The sequence below is a fragment of the Chelonoidis abingdonii genome, chromosome 7, assembly GCF_003597395.2.
Source record: "Chelonoidis abingdonii isolate Lonesome George chromosome 7, CheloAbing_2.0, whole genome shotgun sequence".
In the NCBI taxonomy this organism is placed as follows: Eukaryota; Metazoa; Chordata; order Testudines; family Testudinidae; genus Chelonoidis; species Chelonoidis abingdonii.
In genome coordinates this window covers 4,250,436-4,272,683 of record NC_133775.1, presented here as the reverse complement: position 1 = coordinate 4,272,683, position 22,248 = coordinate 4,250,436, and the positions used below count along the sequence as shown (strand labels likewise).

Here is a 22,248-nt window from a genome sequence, read left to right as displayed (position 1 = left end):
GATTACAGGTGTCCAGTCGCACAGCGGCCCCTGCAGGCAGCCTTCCAACCCAACGCCCTTTCCACCCTGCCCCCACCAGCCTGTACCTTTCTGCTGCTCCTTACGCTGGCTTTGTTGACCCACCTCCTATTCAGGTGCAGCCCATCCAGCACCAAACTAGTCAAAGGTGAGACAGGGGATGTTCCAGCCCTGCCCCCCATTCCAGGAGTGGCCCTCCAGGAATGGCATTTCCCTTCCCCTAACCCTGAGTCAGGAAAATGATCAAAATGTAGCATTAAAAAGGGATGGAAAGACACCTAAACACAGCCCAAGAATCGGGTGTGTGTGTAAATGTGCATATGTGGGTTTGTATAATTAACACATGGCACTACAGGGTGGTGAAAGGGTTTTATCAATGCTCTTTTGGGGTGGCTGCATTACTCGTAGGTGACAAGCTCATCTGTGAGTTATGGGACCAACCCAAACAAGTTCTAGTAATAGAAATGAGTATTTTGTATTACGGTCCGGCCCACAGGCCCCAGGCAATCGGAGCCCTGTTGTGCCAGGTGCTGTACAGATGTATCCAAAGAGAGTTTCCTACCCAAAGAGCTTATAATCCAAATAGACGGACAAAGGGCAGGAGGTACTGGCCCACGTCATGCTTCTCTGTGTTCTGTGCATGCCTCACATGTTGCAGAAAAACTGTTTTAGGAATTGTAATGGGACTTCTTCTTGTACCCTCTACTTAAAAAGTCAGGCACCGCAGAGGATACGTCTACACAGCAAAAAAGACCCCTTGGTAGCAAGAGCCCAGGTCAGCTGACTTGGGCTTGCGTTATGAGGCTAAAAATAGCACTGCACATGTTTGGGCTGGGGCTGGAGCCCGGGCTCTGAAACCCAGGTAGGAGGAACGATCTTGGGGTCCAGCCTGAGCCCAAATGTCTACACTGCTATTTTTAGCCCTGCTGCGTGAGTTCGGGTCAGTTGACCTGATCTCTGAGCGCCTTTGCTGTGTAGACATGCCCTTCGTTACCACAACTCTCTGTGCGCAGGGCTCGATGGGAGCAAATAATGAAAGTTAGTAAATCTCGAACACCCCTAGAACAGTTCTCCTAGATATAAAAGCCAGGGGTTTAAAGCAGGATACCTCAGGCCCTTCCAGGGCTTGCAGCTAGTGCTGGGTCCCTCGGAGGGGAAACCTGCCTTTCCCAGCAGAAGCAAGCCCCCATTTCCAGACTGCCTGGCCCCAGATATCTGACATTAAAGCCGTGGCGTTGTTTGTCTGCAGAAGGTGTCCCTGGGGTGGAGCTAAATTTTGCCCTGCCTGGGCCTCAGGCAGCGGGCATTTTTGGGTGGAAGGAGAGAGGTGTTTCTACATTTGAGGCAGGAGAAGGAAACGCCTCTTTGGTGGGTTGGTTTTGTAAATGTGAGCGGAAGTGCTGGGGAGGGGGCAGAGTCCAGGTGAAGGGGGCGAAAGGGCAGGAATGTTAGAAACATTTCAGCCAACATTTCAGAGAGGACTACTTTTCATATCCTTCTGTCTGTAACATTGAGAATCTTTGTACCACGAGTGTCTGTATTTGCAGGGTAATTAGTGTAATTTTTTAGGATTCTCTGCTCGATCCAGCTGCCATTGACATCAATGAGAGTTTTGCCTTTGAATACAGCGGCAACAGGTTCTGGGCCTTTGACTGTGTGTTCTGTGAATGGTTTGAATATGTCCCTTTTGGGGTCACGCTGAGTTTTTGTTTTTAAAGGACCAATTTTTTTCTTTAAAGGCCTTTAAATCCAGGTGCCCAAGTTTTCAGCCATTTTCACGTGTAGATGATAGAGACTAAAACCCAGCACTCACGGTTGCAGGCAAAACACCCACAACTGGCAATTTTGCTTGAGTACAGACTGTGGGTCAGGCCCAGATTCTGTGCTCCGACAGGATTAACACATGGTATGATGGGTAGGTTCTGTAATTTGTATTTGCAAATACCTGTCTAGGTTTATTTGGTCCTGTCTCAGCACTGGGGGCTGGACTAGATGTCCTCTCAGGGGCCCTTCCAGCCCTGCATTTCTGTGGTTCTAGGACCGTGCATACTAAGCCGTGCTTGCCAATGCACGACGTCTGGCCTGGGGCAGCCGTGCTTAAAGAAGGAGCCGTAGATTCATTATCAGCTTGCAAATGCTGCAGACTGTTTTTTATCCCAAGTTCAGGCTGCTTTTCTGTTCTGCGCAGTAAACAGCAGCAGCAAGATCCTCAGCTGGTGTTAATGATCAAACTGTGTAAGTCCCTGGCTCTGCACAGCCGTGCGTTTTCCTCTGGTGGGGTAGAGCCTTTCCCCACTCGTGCTTTGGAATATGCTCCCCTCGCTTGCTCTGACAGTGCTCGGGTTCATGGGCCTTCCCAGCACATGGTGAAGTCCCCAAGGCTTTCTCGTGGGGACAGCGGAGCTGAAGGTAGGGGCTTGGTATTTTGGGGGTCACTTTGACATTAGGTTAAGATAGACCCTACCCGTTGGCTGTGCGCGTAGATTTTCCATGTGGGCCTCCAGGCATGTTCTGATAGGCGTGTGAATAACACCAGTAACGAGGTGTCCCGGGTTTTTGGGATCCCAGCCTGGGGAGAGTCCAGCTCCTCTTTCTCACCTTTGGTGGTTTTTGGCCCAGGCTGTCACTGCTTAACAAAAGCTGTCTCTGATTCTCCGAGGTCTCTCTCTGTCTGACGCTGACCTGCTAATTTCTCCTCCCTGGGCTCTCTGCTCGGGGTGACCCTGTCCCTGACCCTGATCTCAGTGTCTCCGTACCGCAAGCATCCCTGCCTGTGCTGCGTGCCTTTTCCCAGGTCTTTTTTGTAGTTTAGCAGCTAGTGTCCTGTCCTTCCAAGCGCACGTGGGCTGGGTCTCATTAGCTGCCATGTCCTTCCCACCTACATTGGTGGGGGCAGCCCTTTCCTGGCTCCGTAAGGAACCTCCCGGTTACCCTTCTGTCCTGCCTGGGATGGAAGGGGCTGTATAAATAGCACCACGTGATGATGCCAGAAACGTGCCGGTGCTAATTAAATCAGCCCCGCGTTCTGCAGAGCAGGCTGCGTATCCCTTGTTCCGAGTCTGCCCCATAGCGCTGGCCCTCAGCAGGCCAAGGGGTCAGTGCTGTCCCAATGGGCCATGCCGTGCCAGCAGCACGTCCCAGGCTTTCTCTTTCATGTCCCCGCCACCACCTACAAGCTGCTGACTCAGGGAGGGAAGCACAGGACAGCACCAGGTGCCCTGACACCAGCACATACCCCTGCGGGCCCCGCATATCCTGTACACTGTACTGCAGCCAGCTTGGCCGCTCCCTTCTTCCCATCCCCCTTTCCTCCTCCTCACCTCCACTCTCACTTGTGGGTCCTGACAAGACCCCAGAAGCTCAGGGATCACAGACCGCTCCAAGGCTCTTGCAGGTAAAGACTGTTGGATGTCTGGTTCTTCCCGTTGGCCACCTGACTTTTTCCGGGCTGCGGGTGTCGCAGCAGGAGCTGTGGAGCTGGGGACAGTAGCGGGCCGTACTGTAGCATGGTCAGTCTGTGGGGCTGCTGCTGCTCAGACCTGAGCCCCATGCACAGCCTGCCCCCTACCCCAGTTGTTCGACAGGTGACACCAGGTGCCCCCCACATACATCCCTGGAGGGGATAACGAGAAGGCTGGCTGCTGGCTGCCTTTCCCTGGTTTGGCATTTGCAGGACCCAGGTCGCGAGCTGCAGGCCATGAGGCCGGCGTGTCACGCACTGGCCTGTGCTGGTCCCGTTTGGGTAAGGGGAAGTGGCCCAGAGCATAAAGGTGGCCACTGAGGTCTCCAGCCCTGAAGTGAGACAAGGAAGGGTGCTGGGGCCTTTCACCACTAGGCTTCTGTTCCATCTGTGCCCTCCTAGCTCTTGGAGGGTCCTGCTGCTGAGCCAACCCTCCCCTTGTGAGGCTGCTGCAGGGCCCAGCATGCAGCAATCAGTAATCAGGCCGAACCCTTCCAGGCATGGTGGAGCAGCCCTTCGGGGCGGGAAGTTGATGGAGGCCCAGGAACGCAGGGCGCAGCCCCAGCAGGGAGACCCCAGGAATGATGACGATGCAGGGAAGAGGTTGGGGTTCATCATAGACCAGGTGAAAGGCGCCCCGCTGGGCGACGGGGTCCTCAGGCTGACCGGCTATCACCAGAAAACGGGGCAGGTAGGGCTCACCTCTGCATCTGAACATGGTCACTGCCAGGGTGAATGCACCAGCTGCCAGATCCCCAACGCCCTGGAGCAGCTGGTGAAGGACTCCCATCAGGAGCCGACGCTGTTGTGCCCGGGGAATGGTGAGTCTGAATTTATCAACTGCACCCCCCAGCCCCTGGGCCGGGGCTAGAGGGAAGGTGCGGAAGAGAGGGATTATTTCCACGTCAGATGGGGCCGTTCAGGGGTTCCCCGCACTTTGCTAGCTGAAGGCCTTCCTGAGAGGGGAGACAGCAGTTCCATACCCACAAGAACCAGAACCTCCAGCCCCATTTCATCCCTGCTCTGGTGCTTCCACCATTCAGATGGGAACAGATCACTTGCAGGAAGCTATTGCTTAATCGATCCCTGTTGCTGCTCTGCAATTAAAACCTGCTCCGCAGTCTGGAGTATCACTCAGGACTTTACGGCTTCCCCTTGTTAATAGGTTTGTGTGTCTGTCTGTCTGTCTGTCCAGGTGATCAGCACTAGGAACGCCGGGATGACCTGCTACACTACCCCTGTGAGATCCAACATTAAACTCGGCTACTTCATATTCGGGGAGCAGGAGGTAGCTTGACAAAACTTTGGGGTGTCACTTAAGGGCGGGATCCCCAAAGTGAGGATTTCACACGGTTGCCCTGACTCCTTGGTCGGAGAGAGAGAGCAAGGGAGCCCTGTTCCAGAATCAGTGACACAAGTTAAAATGACACCCCGCCCCCCAAGCTGAAGAGCAGCTGGGGAGAGTTCGGTACAGCTCTGTTTGCCTTTCCTGACCGCAGCAGTCAGCCCCAGTGTGTGGGGTGTCTGGGAGCCTGAGTTCCATCAAAGCTGCACACGGGCAGCCTGTTCCACGGGACAGCACCCCGATGGGTGTAGCCAGCAAAAGGAAACGTGCACATATTGATCGCTGCCCAAGCCTGCTCACAGCACACCCACAGTCCCCTAATGCCTAACCCCGCCAGACTACTGGCAATTCTGCCCTATTCTTCCATTGCATATTCCATCATGCCCATAAACCCCAGGGTGCTTGCAACCTTCCCCTCAATGCCCCGTAGCACATTGCATGATCCCCGACGCAGGGTGCAGAGAGACCCAGCCGTTCTCAGTGGAGTTACTAGGTCTAATGACGAACAAAAAATACGACACCTGGTCCCGAGGTCTGGTTCCTGCAGGAGGTTGGGGTGTATTTGCAACAAGGGGACAAACATCTGCTTCCTCTGCCCACAAGCCCATTTCTTCTGGGTGGCACCCACACGGTGGGCTCTGGCATGTGTAACATCCTTCTCCACAGCCCCCAAGGGCAGCTTTGGGTGGGATGCTAGAACCATGGCAGCAGGAGGTTTGGTCGCTGTGCCATGGGGGCCATGACATCGAATTGCCCTCCACTAGGCCCAGTAGGGCACAAGCAGGAAGGTGGCAGGTCCTTCCCTCTGAGGCATGAGGGCCATGCAGAGCCTACCACACCCCTGGGACGTTTCAGCGAACAGGGCAGTGGGTGGGCGGCAGAGCCTTCCCGGGTAGCCTGCAGAAGGGAGCGTTCTGAGAACCATGCAGGGGCTGGCGAGGAAGCTGGCCCAGGAGACGCGCTTCCTCTTTGGGAAGGCTGGAGAACACTAGCTCCTGGGTGAGCAGGCACAGAGCAGTGGCTAGGGAGGGGGCAAGGCCCTGTTGTTAAGACACCAACCTGGGGCTCAGGAGCTCTGGGTTCAAATCCTGCCTCTGCCATGGACTCCCTGCATGACCCCAGGCCGGACCCTTAGTCTCTCTGTGTGTCAGGAGCCCTGCTGTACGATGGCAGGAACTGCCCTGCCTCGCAGGGGTGTGTGAGGGTGTGATGGAGTAGGGGCTGTCTGTGTGGGGAATGGGAGAGCAGGGGAGGACTTTAGGGGATGGACTATACTGTAACCTGAGCTAGGTAAGGGAGGGGAAAGGTCAACACCTTTGCCCGGGAAAGAAGACAAAGGAAGGGGCCAGCAGGAGGGAAGTAGTTTGGGGCTGTGTGGGTGGAATTCAGGGTATCCTAGCTGGGATCCAAGCGCCCTGAAAGCCTAGAAGGACTTGATTGAGGGGTCCTGACTGTGCCTGCAAGCTCTGCTGTAACCTGTGTCCAATAAACCTTCTGTTTTACTGGCTGGCCAAGAGTCACTGTGAGTCCCAGGAAGAGGGGTGCAGGGCTGGACTCCCCCACACTCCGTGACAGAGGGGAAGTCCATTAGTGATTCTGCAGCACTCAGATGTGGCTGTGTAAGCAGCTACGCTAGACGGGCACAGACTCTGGCCCGCTCAAGGGAGGTTTCTGTAAACGCAGCCCATCTCTCTCTCCCCCAGGTGACTTTCCTGGACCTGCTGCCGCAGGAGGACATGATCCTGATTGTCCGCTTTTACCACTGGCCCAGTGGAGGGGTGGCTGCCACCCCATGGGACCAGGGGTCAGGCAGGCAGCAGCAGCTGCTGGGAACTGATGAGTGGTTGGCTGCCTGGGCCGTCCTCAGACTGACCAAGCCTGCTGGATCCGGTAAGCCGTTGGTGCATATGGTGTCCCAGCCAGCCTGAGGCTTGGGGGCTCCATTCCCAACGAGAAACGGTGATGTTAGTTTCTTTACATCTTGTCCTTACAGATGTGGTGAGAAAAGGGGGCCTAGGAGCAGTGACCTGGAACATGGGGCCCCATGATCTGACCCTGTATCATGGCCCTGTGCCTCCTGCCCATATGTTTTCAGTCCTGGTAAGTCTGTCCCCGTCACTGGGACAACAGAAGCCAATGTGAGGTCCCTGGGGTTAACCCCACTGGAAGATAATAATGGGACAAACAAGGCAGGCGGCTGAGGGCCCGAGCCTGCTGTCCTAATGCTGGCAAAACTCCCACTGACTTGCTTGAGTAAGGACTGCCTGAGCAGGGCCTCTGTGAACAGTGTCAGTCTACAGGGAATATATAAAGTGATGCCTATGGGACCTCCATGGGCAATGCACGTTCTGCACCACCACGCTGGTTCCTGCTGTGGGAAAGTTCAGCAGGTGCGCAGAGGCTTTCGCCTGGCACAAAAATGTTCCCTCCGTGATTCCCTGATTATTTTTTTTTTCTCATTATGTTGTTGATCCAAATTCAGGCCCCTTGAGCAGGCAGTTCTAAGTGCCGTTAATTAATGCATTTCTCCAGTTTTCTATTCCATCCCATTCAGGGTTGAAATTTGCCAGAAGAACAAAGTTTCTAGGTTGTTCCCTGATTGCTGTTGGGGAGCAAACACTATGGCATGGAAACAAACTTAGGAATGTCTTTTTTGGCTGCAGGCCTCTGCAGGGCAGACTTGGCGATGCTGCTCCCAGCTCTTCTGAGGGCATCAGCACAGAGGTGTTGCAATGTCTTGAGTTACAGCATCACCTTTTGGCATTTTGGAGGGTTAGTTAAGCAGGGAGTTGAGAGAACAGGAACAGCGTTGGAAATATGGCCTGGAAGTTTGTTTCTTTATGATGTCCTGGATTTCTGTCTCCAGCCCTGGTTGACCCTCATAAGATTCCATTATCCCCCATTCACTGGGGGCCTGTTACCATGTAACCCGGATATGGGAAGGCTCATGGTCTGACTGGCTGGACCTGAGTCTGTGCAAACGTAGTAAGGTTTGCACTGGGCTCTGATGGCGAGAGGAGGGGTGTTTTGCCCAGGGATAGTCCCACGGCAGGGGCTGAGGACCTGGCTCGGCGTGTTTGTGGACGGAGCTAGCAGAAGAGTGGCTGGAGAGCTCCTGTTCACGTCCCAGCCAGGGCTGTGATGAAGGGACATCCTGATCCCCTTGCTCAGCACCAGCACAGACCCCCACCTCTCAGGGCACAGCCAGCATCGCACCCTGACTGATGTCCCCTCCCCACCTTGTCTCTGTGGGTGCGGCATTGTACCCATCTCAGCCCGAGGAGCGGCAGCACAAGAGCTTCGAGCCATACGGCAGTGCCAGCGTGAGGCTGCACCTGTTCAGCGACAAGAAGCCGGAGCAGCCTTTCCCCCCCGAGTCGGCAGTCCCTCTCAGCCAGCCGTGGGACTGGCCCTGGGTGAGTGCCCCAGTGCCCAGGCCCTGGGATCTCCAAGCAAAGCAGGAGGGCTGAGTTTCCTGCCCACAGAGGGGTTCAAGGCAGAGCCAGGCCAGGGAGACAGGCAGAGTCTTGCCCTTGGCATGATTGCTGGCATTAGACGTCTCTCTCCTGACCTGGTCTGAGACTCCCACATTCTGCGTGTGTCACTGCCGCACCCCCCAGTCAGCTGAGCGGGGGAGAGACCACTGGGGGCTCAGCACGTGGCAGCCAACCAGCAGCCTTCAGCCCACTGGCTTCTGATACGCCTCCGGACTTGGGCTTCCCCCTTTTCCCAAGGGCTTGGCTCTGAGTGAGAGGCGCTTTCAGCCCCGATCCAGCAACCCCCCTGGCACACAGCGAGGGTAGGCAGACGCACTGGGAATGGAGCATTCACTTATGAACTGGGCTGGCGTGGGAAACATGCTGCCCTGCTTGGATCTGCTTTGGAGCCGGTATGCTCAGCCCTGGGTGGGGCGTCCCTCTGTCCTGACTCTGGGGGTCCCCTCAGTTCAGCCAGGGGAGGAGTGAAGTGGGCTGTGCGTCCCCATCTCCTGTGTGGGCCAGCACAGCCTTCACTACAATGCCCCATGGTGCTGCCCCGTGTTTCACTTTGTGTAGTGCCCACACACAGGAGATGTGGGGCTTGTTAGGTTCACTGAGCTCAGAGCATCCCCACCTGTCCTCATAGAACCACAGACCCAGAAGCGTCGTCTTGTCTAACCCCCTGCCAAGAGGCAGGGTCTTGTAATCAGCAGCGACGGCCCCATCTCATTCCCTGCCCGAAGAACGGGACCCACCCCCACACCCCAGCTGGCGGCTGACGGGGCTCCGCAATAAGATCCGGTCTGTCTTTGCAGGCAGCGTTCATCCATCACACCAGAGAGACGCCCGCCTCGGAGCCCTTCAGCGCCGCAGACGGCTTCGACCTGTACATCGACGGGGCCCGGTTCCTGCCCGATGCCGTCACCGTCACTAAGGTCACTGGCCGAATCTTTGACAGCAGCTACCACCAGTAAGGAGGAGCGATTCACGGGCCGTCACCAGGAGGGCGGGGCTTCCTCTTCTCTCTCAAAATGTCATCTAGAGCCGTTGGGTCCAACGGGGTAATGACAAGCCCAGGGCTCTGGATCAGAACCAGGGCCTGGGGAGGTGCAGGTGGGCCAGGAATGGTAATGAAAATGCGTGTACCGTAGTGCACATGGAGATCCACATTTACCTCTGCCTCACCTTGATCACCGTGAACTACTGACCTTGCAAATGCTAGGTCATGAGGTGGATACTTCTAGGGACCCCATGGTGCATGCTAGCCCTGCACACAGATACGCCGCTCCCACTCCGCATGGCAGGTGCAGGGTGGCTTGTCTAACTGGTGCGAGATGGATCTCAGTCCCGAATACACAAGGGTTGAAGTGATCCTAGTGCAGCATGTTGAGACCCTCCCGGTCTGAGCTCAGAGAACAGTGGAACAGCCCCAAACTTCTCTCCCGGGAGATATTGATCTTTGGTTTATGTTCTCTCCCCGGCCTTTTCCTTTCAGAATTGGGCCGGATATTTCCACCGGCATTGATTTGAGCAGCAATATCTTCGAGCCACTCTGCAGCTATAGCGTGGAGATCCGGAATCCAGCTGTGCCGCCCTCTGCTATGCTCTTGCTAAAGGTCTGTGCTGCGGCCAGGCAGATGACAGATGCAGAGATCCTGCCAGCCGGGGAAATGACAAGCCACTGCTGTGTGGGGCGGGAGAGGGGAACTGCTCTTCCCCTGCGAGTGAGGAGAGTTTGTGAGGTGTTAGACACAGCTGGGCCAGCACCTTGCACTTAAGTGCAGGTGCAGGGTCTCACCTGGGGGGCTATGACTTGACACCGAGCTGCCTTTGATTCTTACAGCTCTACTCCCTGGATCGGTTCAGTTCCAAGCTCGTCCTAATTGGCTGGGCAGCTCTCAATCTCTTTGTGGAATCTGGGACACACAGAGCCCCTGCTTCAGATTCCCAGGGGATCCAGGTGAGCTCCCCCCCCCATGCTTTGGGGACAGGGCAGTGGGATCTGGTGAGCCCACCCTGTGCTCTGGGGCAGGGCAGGTGGGGGGGTCTGGGAAAGTACCCCATACTCTGTGGTGGGGGAATCCGGGTGATCTCCCCTCTGCTCTGTGGCGGGGAGGGATCCAGGCAAGCTCCCCTGTGCTCTGGGGCGGGGCGAGGCAGGGAGAGCTCCCCTATGCTCAGGGACAGGGCGAGGTTGGAGGGGGATCTGGACGAGCTCCTCTGTGCTCTGGGGTGGGGCGAGGCGGAGGGAGCTCCCCTGTGCTCTGGGGAAGGGCGAGGTGGTGGGGGGGTGGGATCCGGGCGAGGTCCCTTGTGCTCTGGGGTGGGGCGAGGCACGGGGATCCGGGCGAGCTGGATTGTTGCTGAAACCAGGAATCCAATGACCTCGGGCTTCCCAGGCCAAGGCTGGAGATCAGCTGTAGGCTTGGACTGTGCTTAGGAGGCAGCTCATCCATGCCCTGCAGGGTCTGTCCAGGAAAGTGTTGGGGGCAGCCATGGGTTCACAGAGCAATTCCTGCCCCTCCGGAAGGGGAAGCGTGGCTAGCAGTGGAGAGTGGATCAAGTGACCTGTAGCTTTTGCTTTGATTAGGTCTCTCTGAACGAGGGTGCCCACCAGCTTCGCCTTTACCACAGTGGTCCTGCCACGGACCAGCCGTTCTCTGTCGGTGCCCTTACCTCTGCAGGACGGTAACGCCTCGCATCTGGCTCCCAGCCGGCTCACTCCCCTCTTGTGTGTGTCTTGTCTCTGTAACATCCCGCGCTTTGCTGTGAACTGTGCAGGCTCTCACCCCTGTGCCGCTCCTCTCCCCATAGGTACGTCCCATGTGCCAGCCTGCTAGTCAGGCTGCTCAAAGCCCCCGTGGACTCCAGCCATCAAACCCTGCAGAGAAGCCTGGTTCCCCAGGCGGACTGGGTCAGACTCGGCCTCTTCCAGCCCAGGCCTGACTATTCAGACGGGATCTATTATTCAGACTCGGTCGTGCCCACCGCCGGAGAGAGGTGCCTCTACAGCGCCATGGGAAACAGGTGAGCTGGTGCCGGGGGCCTGAGAAAAATGACCTTTTCTTCTCTGGGCTTAATTGTGTGGGTGAATTTGCTGCCCCTGAAAGGATAGGGACAGCAGGGGCACTGGCATAGCATTGCTAGCACTGTGTGCCACCAGCTCGAATGCAAGAAGGTGCCCCACCTGCTGCTCTGCCAGTGCACCTCAATCCTGATCTGAAGCCCCTTCTACCCTGGGCTCCCCCACTCAGCTCCACCAAGACATCTCAGGCCTGACCCGCAGCCTCCCCTCCATTATTTCAGTCCTGAGACACGCTCCCACCAGCTCTCAGCTCTCCCCGTCTGTTCTGGACCTGGAGCCAGCCCGCTGCAGCTCAGCCGGTGCCTCAGTCCTGACCTTCGGTGCCCTCTGCAGTTCCAGTCTAAACAGACTGTATGTAATCTTTGGTCACTCCCCATGGATGGTTCCAGCCAGGCAGCGTCTGTCTCCCAGTGCTTCTCTCTGGGTCTGAGTGAGAGGTGCGGGGTGTTGCTTTGAGATGGATGGAGCACTTCTCTCTGCAGCCTTTCCTGACTTTATGCCTCTGTTCAACGTTGTGGCTTTCTGTTCATTCCCCCCCGTGCTCAGGTCTGCAGTGCTAGTTCGGGAGATTGTCCCTCAGCTTGCAGGAAACAAAGGCCTGGAGCTGAATACAGATGAGGAGATCTCTGCTTGGATCAACGAGAAACTGACCAGGATGACGGACAGCAGCCCTCAGCCTTTCAACCTCACCTATGTTTCTCGATACCTCCCTACGTACGGCATTAAGGTGAACAGCAAACGGGTATAGTGAAATGTACTGGCTAATGCCTGTGTGTGGGCCTGTCCTCTTCTGGGTGAAATAAGAAATACTTGGCTGTGTATCACTGGCCCTATACTGCTCATGGATAGCAGAGACCTTCCTTTATCATAAAGGCCAGTGTCCTTGAGCAAGAGGGTCTGAGTTCTACCTCTACTGTTGCCGTGAGGTCCTAGTTGGCCACAAATTTGGAGCAATAGTACGTACAGGAGAACCTCAGAGTTACGGACACCTCGGGGGATGGAGGTTGTTCATAACGCTGAACAAAACGTTCTGGTTGTTTTGAAAGTTTACAGCTGAACTTTGACTTAGTACAGCTTTGAAACTTTATCATCCAGAAGGAAAATGCTGCTTTTGACCATCTAAACTTAAATGAAACAAGCCCAGAAAGAGTTTCCTTAGCTGGACAAATCTTTTTTTTAAACTTTCCCTGTATTTTTCAGTAGTTTACTTTTAACACAGCACTGTGCTGTATTAGTCTTTGGGGCGGGGGGGTTGGTCTCTGCTGCTGCCTGCTTGTATACTTCCAGTTCCAAATGAGGGGTGTGGTTGATGGGTCAGTTTGTAGCTCTGGTGTTCGTAACTCTGAGGTTCTACTGTGGCTGTGACTTAAAAATATCGCACCTGAGGCAGCACTAAATGTTTCACAGTTGGATGCCATCCCTCTACGCTTCCCAGTTACTGCCTGAGTGGAAGGATTTGAGCTTCAGACAAATAGAGGAACTGGCCATGTATTTTCTTTATCCTGCAGCCGAACTATCAGTCCGTCAGTAGACATTGCCCCATGCGAGTGCATTGATTCAGTGCTGCTACTTAAGAACTCTCACTCTCCCATCCAAGTACTGACCTGGTTCTGCTTAGCTTGTGAGAGCTGCCAGAAGTGATCAGCCCTGTCTTTTGGATAAGATGTAAAACCAGCGTGCTGATCGCTTGGGAGAGTTAAAGATCCCATGGCAGTTTTGCAAGATGAGAGGGGTAAATCCCAAAATTCTGGCTCTGGTAATTGCATGCTGCCTGGCTGAATCCCCTACAGGTCCACTTGCAAATCATAGTCTTAAATGATTGTATTGTGTCCTGGTGACACTGGAATTGGACTTATAAAGAGAGAGGTTGGTGCTGAGGTCAGGACTGTCTTGCAGGTGATTCAAGGAGTGCGTTTCTCAGTCAGAGAACAGCTGTTGGGCCCCACATAGGTAATGGAATGACTGCACTATTGGCTTGCTTCAATAATCACGTTCTCCTGGCACCAGGGGAGAGTGTCCAAGACCACTGTCAGTGCAAACGGTTTCGTCCCACACACTTGCTGCGTTTGTATAGGTTCCACATGGGGCTAGGATGGAGCTGGTCCCAGGGACCCACAGACACACACTGCACGCATCCTGCTTTGGGGCCCTGCCGCTTTCTAGAGAATTTAAGATTTTATTCTCACCACCACCACCCAAAAATTTAAAAAAAAAAAAAAAAAAAAAAAAAAGTTTCCACCCTTTGTGGTTGCAAAGGAAAAGAGGCCGGGGTTATCTGGCTGAGACACAGAGACATGGAGTCTGGAAGCAGGAATCAGAGGTACGCTGCCCTCACATCAATGCTAAACTCTGCCAATGACTTAAAAAATGTCAGTTGTTAACTAGTCCACTTCCGGTCACTCTAGCAGAACCAGCCAACTGTTTCGGAATTGACAGTACAATTTGAGAGGTGTTTCCTTTTCCCTTCCCCCAGTCAGACTCCTGGTTTTGTGGGGCAGTTCTGACCACCCATTCGTGGTGTGCAGCTGGTATTAGTCCGTCCATCTACGGTATCTGGATTACAAAATGTCCCTGGCTATTGAGCTCTTTGCTCTTGGTTGTTTCAGTTTGCCGTGGATGGTGCCAAGAATCTACCCTGGTCTGGTTTGACAGTGGCTCATTTCTGCTTCAATCCCCCTGGGGCCTTTTACTTTGGGAGACCCTGGCTAAAATATGATCGTCCTGTCTTTGTGGAGGAGCTTGACCTTGACAGCTACCAGCGATGGCCTGTGTGGCTGGATGGATTCAAGGTAATGCTTTCTGCAGGTGCTTCTGGTTTACATAGGAACATAAAGGAAGAAAGTAGAGCAGGTTAAGACAGTTTGTTGTCCTGATACAATGCATCTGATGAGGCTGTAAGCACACCTGCAACTCAACATCTTAAATATACGTTACAACATAGCTTGAGCCAGCTTCAACATTAAAACCCTGCCTTGCTCACAGAGAGAACCTGGAGATACAGGCTTTGAAGGGCAACAGACTCGGGCCCCGTCAGACCAAGAGGCATGGTGTGAACTCCAAAGCAGGGTCAGAGGATCCTGATTTTTGCAGATAGGACAAACAGAAGCTCAGCAGTCACATAGTGAGTCAGAACCCAGGCTGCCAGCTGCTCAAGCCACTGCTCCATTAGGTTATGCATTGAAGTGTTTTGTTTTAAGGAACAGAGCTTCCGTCTCTGCCCATGAAAAGGTCTCGAGTTTCATGACTGGTTTCTTATTTTCCCCGGTTAATGTTTTCTTTCCTTCCAGTCCTTTCCTCAGAGGATTTACAATGAGTATCTAACGGTGATTATCCACCTGTACGAAGTCCTGGTGAATGCTGAGCCAGACACTCTGGGCAAAGAGGCAGCCACCAGGCCTGTGCCGAAAGGGATCATGAGGAAAGAGTGCGAAAGGCTGCGCTGCGTACTGGGGAGGGAAGCGTGGGCTGTTCTCCAAGTGTTCTCTAGTGGCTACTGCAACACTGATGTTTATCAGCTGCCTCTGTACCAGGGAGCTCCGAGCCAGGTACAGACCAGTTCTCATCAGGGACCCTGGTGGTCAACTGCAGATCTCCCGGGTGCCTTCACGCTTTTCTGTAGCACCTGTGGGATGAAAAGTGCTGCACAGAGAGAAGGGTTCATTTCCCCTCCCTTGCTAGTCAGTCCCTTGGTACTCAGCATCATCGTCTCAGGTGCCCTAGTCTGTAAGGATTATGATGTCATCTTTGCTACGGTGGTGTCCCAGGACCAGCCAAGAGCGGGACAATTGGGCATTGTACAAAGCAGCAGTCACTGTTCTGAGGATACATTTACACAAGGTCAAAAACCCACAGCTGGCAGGGTCCCCGCCTCACAGGGCCCCAAAGCTCGAGCACCAGCCTGAGCCCAATGTCTACACTGCAGTTTTCCAGGCCAGCTGACCAGGGCCTGCTGCGGATTTTTATCCCGCTGCCAACATGCTCCCCTTCCCCCTACCTGTGTTGGCTACTAGGGTAACACATATGCAGAGCGAACAGTGTGAGGGCAGCAAAGGGCATGTTAGTGCACAGGGTTTTGGAGTGAGGGGCTGGGGGTTAATCTGGAGGAGATCAGCTAAATGGAAAGAGACATGACGGAAGAGGGACATTAAGTGAAGGGGACAGGGCAGTTGGGTCACATGTGGGCGTGTCACTGAGGTGAAATGCTTCTGAGGGATGGAGAAACAGACGATCAGCACAGGGCAGAGAAAGTCCAGTCACAGGAGTTCTCTGACTGGCAAAAGGTCCCATCTTTGGCTGCTTCTGCAGCTGCTCCTCTCCACTGGACTCATCTTGTGATGCCATTGGGAAGAATGATGGGGGTGGGGAGGGAGGCGACACGTTGCAGTTGCTGTTGTGTGTGCAGACTAGTTCTTCAGCTAAGGGTGAGAAATGCTCGTGTTCCAACAGAACATTGTGATCTCCTTCTCCCAAGGGACGTGTGCCAGCGTTACGCAGGGGCTGGTGGACAAGAAAGTGGTGAGTAATCATGCCACGCCAGTGCACTGTGTTTTTAATCACTGTGCAATAGTGAGGCGAATCTACGTGTTAAGGCTAGGATGAAAAATGACCTGTAAAAATGACTCCTGACCCACCCCACTGCATGGTCAAAGTCCCCTTGATGCCAGTTGGATCAGAACTAGAGCCTTAAAGGAGTAAAAATCTTGTTAGCCCTGCAGAGCCAATGGAGCTTCTTTTCTGCTTCAGGCCTCAGCACTGTCCTGTATGTGCCAGCTGCACAATACAACTGTTTCCCAGAGGACAGGCAGAACAGACCCGTCTGTGCTCAGTTCAAGGTTGAATTTTGTAGTGCAGACAAGTAGAAAACTCATCTCTAGCCCTGTGGCAGGGCGACGACTCACCAGCGCAGCACCTCCTGCTGGTTGTCCTGGGAATTAGCTCTTCCAGCCTCTGGAGCGCCCTCTGCAGGCCGGTGTCTCACCTGCTGCTGGCTCCTGTGTCCCTCCCGGACCCTAGTGCCCTTTACATCAGGGTTCCGCCCCCTAGCAGCACCCCACAATCTGGGTCTCTCCACCTAGGGGAGCCCCCAACCCTCTATCCTCCCCTTCCTCAGTGGCTACTGCCAATGTCATCTAGGCCCCACTCACTGGGGCAGACTGCATCATCGGCAAGGGGGGGGGGGTTGGACCAGCTGCCTCTGCTTATCTCTAGGCTGCCCCCTGCAACCCCAGTACCCTCTTGTGGGCCCTTAACTCAGCCTGGGGCTTTGCGAGGCTGGAACTCCCTCTGCCCTTCTCCAGCCCTGCTCCACCCTAAGTACCCTGGGTCTTTCTCTTTCTGAAAGCTAGAGAGAGTGTCTTAGCTCCTGGCCCACTGCCCTCTTATTTTCATCATCCCAGCTGGGCCCTGATAGAGCTGGCCACAGCTTTGGTTGCTTCCCCAGTCAGCCCAGCCTTTCCCCTGCCACAGCCCTCTCCTCGGTCGCTTTTAACCCCTCTTTACTGGCTCTTTCCACAAGCCCTCAAAAGTGAAATAATCAAGACTAAATGTTACCTGCAGAGCCCTCACCCTGAAACTCGAGTATTTTCAAACTGCTCATGGGCTTGGAGGACTGAAAGGCCCATTAGCCCTCCCGGCTGGTTTTAGTTGTTTGGAATGTAAGAGGGTGCTGGATGGATTGTAATGTGTTATGCTGGTTAGCACCTTTGGCAAAGTGTAAAAAAAAATATTTCTTCGGTAGGTTAGAAGCGGTTTCCCTTTAATCTTTCCTCCAACACTGAACTTTAGTCTGGTCTAATGTCTATTGATGCGCCAATCTGTTTGCAAATACAACACAGATACGTCAGTCTCAGACCAAATGCTTCTAGGCTTGTCCCAAATTTGAATGCTTTTTGTGCCTCCTGTCTATAGAGAAATGCTGTCTCCGAAGTGGACTATATTATGTACAAAAAGTCTGGTGCGGCAGTTTAAGAGGTACCAATGAGCTGAGCTTAGACATCCTGCATACTATACAGCTGAGCCTGGAGTCACTCACATGCCAGAGCTTTGATGGAGCACTGCACTGCCTGCCACTTCATCTCATTCACAGCTGTGCAAAATGCTGTCCCTGGGCTGCCCAGAGATTGCTGATTGAGTGCCATTTTATACCTACTTTGCACAAGGGTAGTAACCTCCTTTAGCAAATGAAAATGGGTCTCCCCAGGTGCGCTCGCTTTGGCACAGAGCCTAAAGTATTAGGCTACTGTGTCTCTCCAGGCCAACATAGTGCAGCGCTTGTAACTATCAGGAGTGCAAAGAGATTTTTGAAAGCGCAGAATCCATAACCCGGCCAAGTCATCCCCCGTGGTCAGTGTCACAGTGACATCAGCTAGGAGCCAAGGGTTTTTTTTAAATCTGACTCCAATTGTGGGTGCTGTTCAGTTATCCCCAAACACCAGGCTGACAGGTGTTCTCCATCTCACAGATTCAGTTGGTAAAAGGGGCATCTGTGGTTGTCCGTATAGCAGATGGCAGGCGGGATGAAGAGCTTAGCCTGCCCCCGAAACAGGTGAGCATTTTGATGCGTCGGTGTCAGTAGAGGGGTTCAGGTGTCCTCCTTTGAACTAAACTGGCACTTGGCCATAGGGTTTCCTCACCCTTGATACTACCAATGAACATATGGAGGCAGATCCCACTTGTGTAGAAATTTGTCCAGGAAACCACAGTGCCACCACTTTGGGGATCATGTGCCATGCAATGTTTAATGCTCAGAAGTGGTCAGGAAACCCATTTTAGGTCTTAGCTAAAAAACAGAATTGCTAACAACACATCACTGCCCAGTAGCACTGCTCTAATTGCTCAGTACTTGCAAGAAGAGCAGTGCTTAGAGAATGAGCACCAGCATGGGAACACTGATGGAGGGGATAAGTCATGGATTTTCTTGAAGAGTACAGGTGGGTTCCCACACTCATACCAAAGTTATTCACAATGTAGATTCTAAGCAGACAGCCACAACTCACCACTACTAATGGCAGTGGCATGCACATGAAGGAATAGACCCCACTACTTTAGAATATCTGACTGCAATGGAAGATACTTGCTACAAAAGCTGGAAGTACCAGTTATAACAGGACATCTATAGAGAGTGTCAATAGCAGAGGGGAAGAAAATAGACCGAAGGGAACTTCCACAAGATTGTTTACCCTTCGAACATTACAGGACGTGTAGTAATTACCTCTACTTTCACCTAAAGGAGGGAAAGAGGACGGTGGTTAAAGTGCATATAACCGGGGAGCCTGAACACACAAGTTTTACTGTCACACACTATGATCTTAAAAATCACTTGAGGTCTGATTATCCCTTCTATCAGCAATAGAGAGGTAGAGGGATTTTGGGTGTGTGTGTCTGTATATATATCACTAAATGGAGGGTGAAATTAAAGCATAAATTGGAAGAATTTCTTGCTGTATTATGCTTGGCACTTAATTTGACTAGTCACTATCAGCAGAGTTCTGGAGGGCAGAGTTTATTGACAATGGCAAGGAAAAAAGTCAGACTTCCTGCAAAGGGTTGTGAAGGGAGGGAATATCTTCCTGTATTCCTATTTGAAAAATTGAATGAGGTTATATACATACACATCTGTCCAGCTAGAGTTTTCTAATTACCTGGTCTAGAAGTAAACACTGAAGCTTAGTTTCCAAGACAGTATCTTTGAGATCCAGCACCACTGAATGTTTGGGACTCTTAGATTAACAAGGTTAGAGGCACCTCATTACTACCCCAGCAAGACATTCATAGATTCATAGACTCTAGGACTGGAAGGGCCCTTGAGAGGTCATCGAGTCCAGTCCCCTGTCCTCATGGCAGGACCAAATACTGTCTAGACCATCCCTGATAGACATTTATCTAACCTGCTCTTAAATATCTCCAGAGATGGAGATTCCACAACCCTCCCTAGGAAATTTATTCCAGTGTTTAACCACCCTGACAGTTAAGAACTTTTCCCTAATGTCCAACCTAAATCTCTCTTGCTGCAGTTTAAACCCACTGATTCTTGTTCTATCATTAGAGGCTAAGGTGAACAAGTTTTCTCCCTCCTCCTGATGACACCCTTTTAGATACCTGAAAACTGCTATCATGTCCCCTCTCAGTCTTCTCTTTTCCAAACTAAACAAACCATTTTTCAGCTTCCTTCATAGGTCATGTTCTCTGATTTAATCATTCTTGTTATCTTCTCTGGACCCTTCGCAATTTCTCCACACTGAAATGCGGTGCCGCAACTGGACACAATGCTCCAGTTGAGGCCTAACCAGCACAGAGTAGAGCAGAAGAATGACTTCTGTGTCTTGCTCACAACATACCTGTTAATGCATCCAGAATCACGTTGCTTTTTTTGCAACAGTATCACACTCTTGACTCATATTAGCTTGTGGTCCGCTATGACCCCTAGATCTTCTTTCTGCCATACTCCTTCCTGAGCCAGTCTCTTCCCATTCTGTAGTGTGAAACTGATTTTCCTTTCTAAGTGGAGCTTTGCATTTGTCTTTATTAAACTTAATCTGTTTACCTCAGACCATTTCTCCAATTGTCCAGATCATTTTGAATTATGACCCTGTCCTCCAAAGCAGTTGCAATCCCTCCGTGTTTGCTATTATCTGCACTACTTATAAGCCGTACTTCTGTGCCAACATCTAAGTTTTGATGAAGATATTGAACAAAGTGGTCAAAACAGACCCCTGCAGCAAACCCCACTCGTTTATCTTCCAGCAGGATTGGGAACATTAACAACTTACTCTCTGAGTACGGTTATCCAGCCATTATGCACCCACCTTATAGTAGCCCCATCTAAATTGTATTTGCCTAGCTTATCGATAAGAATATCATGCAAGACCGTATCAATGCCTACTAAAGTCTAGGTATACCACATAAACCACTTTCCCTTATCCACAAGACCTGTTATCCTATCAAAGAAAGCTATCAGATTGGTTTGACACGATTTGTTCTTTACAAATCCATGCTGGCTATTCCCTATCACCTTACCACCTTCCAAGTGTTTGCAGATGATTTCCTTAATTACTTGCTCTATTATCTTTCCTGGCACAGAAGTTAAACTAACTGGTCCATAGTTTCCTGGGTTATTATTTCCCTTTTTATAGATGGGCACTATATTTGCCCTTTTCCAGTCTTCTGGAATCTTTCTCGTCTCCCATGATTTTCCAAAAATAATAGCTAGAGGCACAGATACCTCCTCTGTTAGCTCCTTGAGTATTTTAGGATGCATTTCATCAGGCCCTGGTGACTTGCAGGCATCTGACTTTTCATTGTTTTACATGTACCCAAGCAGTGTTTCTAAACAACTGGGCACTGGAGCAGTGATGGTGCATACAATCTCCCTGACAGTTTAGAAAGCAGGCTGGTCCCGGGTATCAAAAACATTCAAAAACACTGCACAACTGAAGCTATCTTTTAAGTTTCCCCACTCTGTTAGCCTTCCATTTTTTATCCTCAGGGTATCAATCAGTCCTACCTCCCCAAGGAAGGCATAGAGTTTTACAAGGAGCCGCCAGGTGGTGCTAAAGTTACAGATCTGATGCCACAGGAGAAGGCAGAAACCCAGCAAGAGGTAAGAAAGCTATGTTAACTGTATTAACCTTCTTTGACAATCTAATTGGTTCGGTGGATGGGGGAAGGCAGTGGACATAATACCTGAACATTAGCAAGGCTTTTGACACACTCCCTCGACATTCTCATAAGCAAGCTGGAGAAATGCAGGCTTGGTAGAACTACATTAATTGGTTAAACAACCACAAAGAATGAGTAAGTATTAGTGGAATGAGGTCAGATTGGAAAGTGGTCGCAAGTGGTGTTCCATGTGAATCTGTTGGGGGTCTGCTGGTAGTAACATTTTTATTAATGATCTGAACATGGTAATAGAGACCATACTGATTATAATTGCAGATGACAGAGTTGGGGGGGTACAAACTCTTTGGAGGACATAGCTAAAATTGAAAGGGCTCTTGATAAATTTGGAAAATGAGGCTATAGCCAACAAAATGACATTCCTAAGACAAATGTAAGGGGCTACACTTAGGTGAGAAAAACCAAATGCACAAATACAGACTATGTGGAAATGGCAGAGGTGCTTAATGACTTGTTTCGGTTTTCACCAAGAAGGTTGGTGGTGACTGGACCTCTAACACAGTGAATGCCAGTAAAATAGGAAACGCGCGAGTTAAAAATTACTAAAGTTAGATGTCATCAAATCACCAGGGTCTGATTAAATGCATCCTAGAATACTCTAGGAGCTATCTGAACTATTAGCAATTATCTTTGAAAAGTCATGGAAGACAGGAGAGATTCCAGACGAGTGGAAAAGGGTAAATATAGTGCCAATCTATAAAAAGGACAACCTGAGGAATTACAGACCAGTCAGCTTAACTTCTGTACCTGGAAAGATAGTAGAGCAAATAATTAAGCAATCAAATTTGCAAACATCTAGAATAAGGTGATAAACAACAGCGTGGATTTGTCAAGAACAAATTGTGTCAAACCACTCCGACAGCTTTCTTTGACAGGGTAACAAGCTTTGTGGATGGGGTGGGGGAAAGCAGTAAATGGGGTATACAGTAATTCCTCACTTAAAGTCATCCCAGTTAACGTTGTTTCATTGCTGATCAATTAAGGAACATGCCTCATTTAAAGTTCTGTAATGCTCCCTTCTAACATTGTTTGGCAGCTGCCTGCTTTTTCTACTGCTTGTAGGAAGAGCAGCCTGTTGCAGCTAGCTGGTGGGGATGTGGAACCAGGGTGGACTGGCAGCCCCCCCCATCAGCTCCCCACCCCCCCCAAGTACCCTGTGCAGCAGCTGGCTGCCGTTCAACTGTCT

At 51.8% G+C, this 22,248-nt stretch overlaps 1 protein-coding gene across 2 annotated transcripts in view; it reads left to right on the top strand.

Annotated features, from left to right (window-relative positions):
• CCDC17 (coiled-coil domain containing 17) overlaps nucleotides 1–22,248 on the top strand; it is a 46,689-nt gene that overhangs the window by 15,268 nt on the left and 9,173 nt on the right. Inside the window, exons 15-31 of one of the 2 annotated variants that reach the window (XM_032804543.2) lie at nucleotides 9–166; nucleotides 3,977–4,169; nucleotides 4,674–4,766; nucleotides 6,527–6,713; nucleotides 6,817–6,923; nucleotides 8,099–8,239; nucleotides 9,118–9,272; nucleotides 9,798–9,918; nucleotides 10,146–10,262; nucleotides 10,893–10,990; nucleotides 11,117–11,329; nucleotides 11,934–12,114; nucleotides 13,994–14,176; nucleotides 14,675–14,932; nucleotides 15,834–15,902; nucleotides 17,848–17,931; nucleotides 20,872–20,985. In XM_032804543.2, the coding sequence (XP_032660434.2) occupies nucleotides 9–166; nucleotides 3,977–4,169; nucleotides 4,674–4,766; nucleotides 6,527–6,713; nucleotides 6,817–6,923; nucleotides 8,099–8,239; nucleotides 9,118–9,272; nucleotides 9,798–9,918; nucleotides 10,146–10,262; nucleotides 10,893–10,990; nucleotides 11,117–11,329; nucleotides 11,934–12,114; nucleotides 13,994–14,176; nucleotides 14,675–14,932; nucleotides 15,834–15,902; nucleotides 17,848–17,931; nucleotides 20,872–20,985 (2,472 nt within the window). The remainder of the gene's footprint in view (nucleotides 1–8; nucleotides 167–3,976; nucleotides 4,170–4,673; nucleotides 4,767–6,526; nucleotides 6,714–6,816; nucleotides 6,924–8,098; nucleotides 8,240–9,117; nucleotides 9,273–9,797; nucleotides 9,919–10,145; nucleotides 10,263–10,892; nucleotides 10,991–11,116; nucleotides 11,330–11,933; nucleotides 12,115–13,993; nucleotides 14,177–14,674; nucleotides 14,933–15,833; nucleotides 15,903–17,847; nucleotides 17,932–20,871; nucleotides 20,986–22,248) is intronic. The other variant, XM_032804545.2, reaches the window with a different exon arrangement.